Raw genomic sequence first — 6,703 nt, forward strand, 5'->3', positions numbered from 1 at the left:
CTTCTTTGTTTTTTTTTTTCATTTTTTGGTTTTATTTTCTCCCTGCATTAATTAGTATTTCTTTTTCTAGTTTTATTTTCTCCTTGCATTAATTGGTATAAAAGCAGCAAATTAGATCTGAGCAAGTTAGATCTAGAGAGATCCGGTTTGTTTTACAATGCCACCAAAAGTTAATCCAGCTAATGATCGTCGGGGACAAGCTATAGAAAATTTGAGTAAAGCACTAGAAAAATTAGAGGTTGTAGTGGTTGGAGAACCATATTATTCATGAAGTACATATGATATTCATGAAGAACATATGATGCGACGGTTGGATCAGAGGTTGCAACGGTTGGAGAATTGTCTTCATCGTGAAGAAGTACTTGCAACCACATTGATCTTGCACCTGTTATCCCATGATGAACCCAAGTTGTAGATTCGTAAGGAAGAAATTTATAGGCCAGATCCACATTTTATAGAGCAACCACAAGATTTTAGTATTAAAATCAATCTCCCAAAATTTCATGGTCATGGGTGTTTATCAATTGAATATGGTGCTTCTTTGGAGCTGGACCCATTTCTAGTTCAGAATAATAAGCAGCCCAAGCTCGCATTCAACAGTTACTCTTAGCATACAGTCTTTGGTAAAGAGTCTTACATTAGTCTCACATTCAACAGTTACTCTTGGGATACAGTCTTTGGCAAAGAGTCTTACATTAGTCTTGAAGAAATTGAAGAGGATGTGTCAAGGTGCATGGTGGGATTACATCACTGCAGATGGTAATTGGCTTGAAGCTCGAGGATGAGATGCTCCCAACCCTGAGAGAATAATGCAGAAAATTTTTTTTTATTAGTTTTTTTAGTTTATCTTTTAACTCAAGAATATGAAGTGCTCAGAGATAATTAAGTGGGCATATTTTGTGTTTGACTTGATATTGATCAATTGGGTGGTTGGTTTAGAAGTATAAATAGGATAATGTTAAATAAAAGAGGTTTATCTCTTCAACAATAAGGGCAAGTTTCCAGCAAAGGCTTTGGATAAAAGGTGACCTATCTACCCAATTCCAATTTGTTATTGGTATGTGAGGTTAAGAGATCGGGACAAGAAAATCGGTTAAAAGAGAGAAAATAGGGAGGAGATATAAAATATGAAAGTGTTTATCATTTTCTAGTTTATTTAAGGGAGATTTCTCTTCATTGTAAATTAGTGAATGAGTTAATAAAATTTGGTCTCGTGACGAGATTTGATCTTGAGATTATTTTGGGGTGGATTTCCTCTCAAACCTTTGAGAGAGGTATATTTTCTGAATCTTTCTTCTTTTTTTTTTTTCTTTTTATGGTTTTATTTTCTCCCTGCATCAGCCTGGGCCACAAAAAGTGCCACCCTAGTTCGGCCTCGCCCGACCCTCTTTTTTCTTTACTTTTTTTTAATTTATTTGTCCTTTTATCGTGCCAGGCTCCACCCGGCCCAGCCTTGTAGGACTAGAGCTAGGCATGGGCCAAGGCCTCTTTGGGATGGTCAGGGCCGGTCTGGCCTTGGGCCGGCCCTATAGGAACCAAGGCCGGCTTGGCCCGGCCCAGCCCTAATTAGTACACATGAGTCGGTGTAAATTCCCCTTTTGTTATTGTAATATGATCAAAAGCCCATTTGACCACGGGCTGGTGTATAGGTTAGCCAAGATGCAGCCCTTTGCCCTAGTAATTGTACTTTCAAACACAAATTCCCCATGATCATGAGGATAATAATATACTTCCCTTAAAATTTCAATATTTTAAAGTCGTCTCTCTTTACTATATTGAATGCCCTCACATTCAAGAAAGCAAAACTCACATAAAAAGAAGATGCTCTTTTCTTTTTGAAAGAGAATATGCTTATTCATAAATAGCGACTCCCACCATACCCATGCTCCAGGCTCCTATAATATGTACCCTCTCCCCTTTGATTTGAGTGGGATTTCCCCATAACCCCCTCCAAAACATAAAGTATTACATAAGGACACCTCCTTCCCAATTCATCAAAGAAAGAGATACCTCTCTTAAAAAATTTAGTCCCTCATCCTTCCATCACTCCACAGTTGGCCATGGCAAACCCATTTCCGGATCCCGGTCAACTGGCAGGAGTCCCGTCGAATTCTGGACAACTTGCCGGAAGCTCAATCAATTCTGGCCAATTCGCAGCAAACCCGATCGATTCCATCCATGATGGCCTTGAATTTTGGCAATTCATGATAGCTGGATCGGTCGCGGGCATCGCTGAGCACATTGCCATGTTCCCTGTGGACACCCTCAAGACTCGCATGCAGGTGGTGAGTGCGGGAACAGGAGCAGCGACCATGGCGCGTGCACTTCAGTCTGCGGTCCGTCAGGAGGGTGCACTTGTGCTGTGGCGTGGGGTGGGTGCGGTTGGCCTCGGCGCCGGACCCGCACACGCTATCTACTTTGCCGTCTACGAGCGGTGCAAGGCAAGGCTAACATAACCATTTTCAAAAAAATAAAATAAAACTCACAGGACTGTGAAAATAACTGTTGAAACTTGAAACGGAGTTATAGTGGCACATTGAGTAAAGAAAAAACTTTATATAGAGCCGAGGCCCTAAATAACAAAATTAGAGCCCACCTCAAAAATTTACTAGAAGGGATTATTTTGATACCCAAATGTCCTCAAATTGATCATCTTGAAATCCAGATACATGGACATGAGAAAGAAATAGATTTCAAGTGATAAAAATAATACATCTTGTAATATATTTTTGAACCATCAATTTTTAAGATTTTTAAGTTTTTATAGATCTGCTCGATCTACACTATTTTTTAAACGTTAAATTGTATAATTAAAGATGAAAATATATTTTAAGGCTATCACAAAGATTTCAAATATTAAAACGACATCTCTCAACACTATTTAATAGTGTGCTTTACTTTGATTGTTTAAAGCCTCGGTTCTATACAAACGGCACCTGTGAGTAAAACCCCTTGTTCTGAATACATAACGTGCTCTCCGCATGGTGCAGTGGCTGTTATGTAAGGGCGTGGCAGCTGTTACAAAGGGACTAAGAGTTGAAGGAAAACGGGTGTTATTCTTGTTATGCTGCATGTTCCATTGAGAATTGCACATCGAGACTTGCACATTCAATCGGTTACAAGGGCATCATTTTCAGTGCATACAGTATTTAATTATTAAGCATATAACGCCCACTCTATCTGTTCTGTCATTCTATAGATTATTTTACAACTTTATAGTAATATGAAAAATAATCAAACCTTCTCTAATTCTTCAGTTTTCAATGTGTTACAACTGCCCTTAACTTTACATAACAAAAATGGGCCCTGCTGATTACTGATCCAATATAACGGATCGTTGAACCTTGGTCCAGGCAGCATTAGGCGCAGAACACACGTTGTCACACGCTGCAGCCGGGGCGGCAGCTACGGTGGCGAGCGAGGCGGTGTCCACACCAATGGACGTGGTTAAGCAGCGCCTACAGCTGAGCGGGGGCGGGTTAAGGGAGTGTATCAAAAGAGTTTTGAGAGATGAAGGATTCAGGGGTTTTTATGCATCCTATCGGACCACTGTAGTGATGAACGCGCCTTTCACGGCGGTGCATTTTGCAGCGTATGAGGCAGTGAAGGGAGCGGTGGTTGGAGAAGAAGAAGAAGGGTTAACGGTGCATATGACAGCAGGAGCAGCAGCAGGCGCATTGGCGGGGGCCATAACGACACCGCTCGACGTGGTCAAGACACGACTGCAGTGTCAGGTGCGTGTTTTATCAGGCCTCTGTCTCTTACATCTATTCACCCTTTCTATTTCAGTCGATTGACATTTTTTTAGGTAATTTGCAAGTTCAGTCAATAGATTTCTTAAGTTGCCAACCAACCTGGTTTTGGTCTGAGATTTTTCATTTTTCATGTTTCATAAGATAATTTTCTATAATAAGGTGCAAAATATAAATTAAACAACTGTATACACATCTTCTTAACAGATCTTTCGGCCCAAAATACAGATTAAACAAGCAATTACATCACTCTACTTAGTCACACTCTTTTTCTCTCTCAATCTTGGGCTGGCGTGTGGTCCGTGGGCCATCTCTGTTTTGCAACTCGTCGTTCTCTCTGCTAATTCACAGAGGGATTGTTTGAAAAAAAAGAAGAGGGGCCGCCACAGCTCACTCTTCCATCCCCAAAAAGTGAAAGACGTCGCTTTGTTTAAAAGCTACGTCTTTCACAAACCAAACAAGGCCGGCGTGGAAGGCCGGTGCGGCTTCCACACGCCTCTCGAGAACATGAGGGCTTGATTTAGAAAAACATGAATTTCTACTCCCAAAAAGTTCCACCAATCAAACATGCCAGGGAAGATTCTTTGATGTGAAGTAGTATGGTTGTTATCACAGCTGTGTTGTGTTGTGTTATGGGTGTGTTTTAGACGTTAGTTCTCAAAAGGCATCTTTGCACGAGTGGTGGGCCTCACTTACTTTTTTTATCTACTTATCTTACTTACACGTGTCTCAATGTGGTGCTGAAGATATGTACGTGTATCTCTCTCTTCACTTGTTTGTAGGACCGGCAAGAAGCTGGGCTAACTTTGGCCCTAGCCTAGCCTTGGCCCCGGTCCTAACAGGGTTGGAATGGGCCAAAATAAATTTAAAGAAGAAAAAAAACAAGGACTAGGTTAGGATAGGCCGAATCAGGCCGGCCCTGTCTTGACCCGGCTAGGCCCCGACCTTAGGCCATGGTGGCCCAATCCTCGGGCCACATTTTGTGGCCTACACGCCCTAGTTTTTAAGTGCCAAACCAACCGGGTCGGGACCTTTTTAAATTTTTAGGTAGAATTTTGTTCCTATCTTGTATACACTCGTCCATGTTCATGTAGAAATATATGAATTTTAATTTCAAAATTGGCTTTCTATAATATTGTTATATATCATTTCAAAAGCAAGTTGTGTAAGATTATAAAAAGGAAAAAAAAAAAAAAAATTATATAAGGTTGCAACATTATAATATTGAAGCCAAGTGCACCTCAAAAACCTAATAAAAAAGAGTGATTGAAGTTAGCAAACCTTTCAATTTATCATCTCAATGTTGATATATATATATATATATAAAAGAATATCAAGTTCTAAAACTAGTGCGGCTTGTAACAAGTTATATGGACCGGACCGTCTATTTTCAAGATTTTCACATACTAATACATCTACTCGATCTTCATTACTTTTAAAATTTTAAATCTCATAATTAAGGCTCAATATAGATTTTCAAACTACGTAAGGTTTCTGATTACTGACAAAATTTAGAGGTGCATCCTACTTGTAAAGTATAAGGTGGGCACCTTATACCCAATACTTCATGTATAAATAGGACTAGCTATGAGCCAGGTGATCTTGCCCGGCCCTGAAAAACTAGACCCTGAACCACAAAATATGGCATGCAGGTTTGGGCGTGAGTCAGGTCCGGCCCAGCCTGAAGTTTCCTCTTAAGTTCTCATTCTTTTTTAGATAATCTATTAGGCCCAGTTGTAAGCGGTTGTCACTTGGTGTGACGGTAAAAGGCTCGGGTAGCCAGCACTAGAGCTCGGGTTCGAGTCCTAAGAGCAGCCACTTTGTGCATAAAAAGCCAAACATTAAGACCGTTTCTAGCCCACTCCTCATGGGACCCTACATAGGCAGGATCAGTACCTGATTACGACTCTTTTATTAGGCCCAGTTGTACATGTCCTAGACCGAGCCAAAGCCCCTTTCAGCCTGGTTTAAGCCAAACCTGAGCCAAGGCAATGTCCAGCCCAACTTAATGTTTCCTCTTAGTTTTTTATTCTTTTTGGAAGAATCTAGTCTTAGTTTTTTATTCTTTTTGGAAGAATCTATGAGGCCCGGCCTTATTCGATCTAAAACCCGCCATCCCTATAGGGGCCCAGGTCAGGCTAGGCTTATTACCAACCCTAATTTAAGAAAGTAAATAAGTATCCAATAAAAAATCTAACTCTTCTATTTTTCGTGTTTTCCATCTGATATTTCGGCGACAACATTTATATATTAAATGAGCCTATAATTTGGGATTGTCGAGAAAGAGACCATTGATCTTTATATGTGGAGGTTACAATCATCATTGTCCCTTAATTTTCAAAATGTGTGGTTGTAAGAGTGTCCTTGAATAGATACAAAGTTCTAAGAAAAAATTCTCGGACTTCGTGACTCACCCCAAGCCATCCAATTGGAGATCTAATGAATGAGAATGATTGCGACCTCCATGTACAAAAGATAAATGATTTCTTTATAGAAAATTCCTTATAATTTTTTCACAATATTTTTTGTCTGATCTTCTCTTATCCATATCATAAATTCATTTTTTATGCTTGGTTTGATTTCTGCTTTATTTGTGGAATAGGGGGTTTGTGGGTGTGATAGATACAGTAGCAGTTCAATAGGGAATGTGATCCAAGTGATTGTGAGGAAAGAGGGAGCAGCTGGGCTCATTAGGGGCTGGAGGCCAAGAATGTTGTTTCATGCACCAGCTGCTGCTATATGCTGGTCCACTTATGAGGCTTGCAAAGCCTTCTTTCACCAACTGAATACCACCAAGGCCATATTCTCCTAAATTATCTCTACGCTTGAACTTTCTTTATGCACAAGCATAATGGACTGGTTGATTTGTGGTACCTGACTTTGTATGTATATTGCATATTTAAGTGTATAATGTGAAAGCCCTGTGTAATAAATAAAAAAGCTTTTAAATA

At 40.0% G+C, this 6,703-nt stretch overlaps 1 protein-coding gene across 1 annotated transcript; it reads left to right on the plus strand.

The window, feature by feature from the left end:
• Window positions 1-1,886: 1,886 nt before the first annotated feature.
• On the plus strand, window positions 1,887-6,703 carry LOC18437164 (uncharacterized). The gene is made up of 3 exons (XM_011626170.3): window positions 1,887-2,441; window positions 3,354-3,734; window positions 6,355-6,703. The coding sequence occupies exons 1-3, from the start codon at window positions 2,061-2,063 to the stop codon at window positions 6,562-6,564; spliced, it is 972 nt and encodes a 323-aa protein (XP_011624472.1). The 5' UTR covers window positions 1,887-2,060; the 3' UTR covers window positions 6,565-6,703.

Source organism: Amborella trichopoda, chromosome 8, assembly GCF_054954075.1.
Source record: "Amborella trichopoda isolate Santa Cruz 75 chromosome 8, AtrichopodaSantaCruz75HAP2 v2.0, whole genome shotgun sequence".
Taxonomy (NCBI): Eukaryota; Viridiplantae; Streptophyta; class Magnoliopsida; order Amborellales; family Amborellaceae; genus Amborella; species Amborella trichopoda.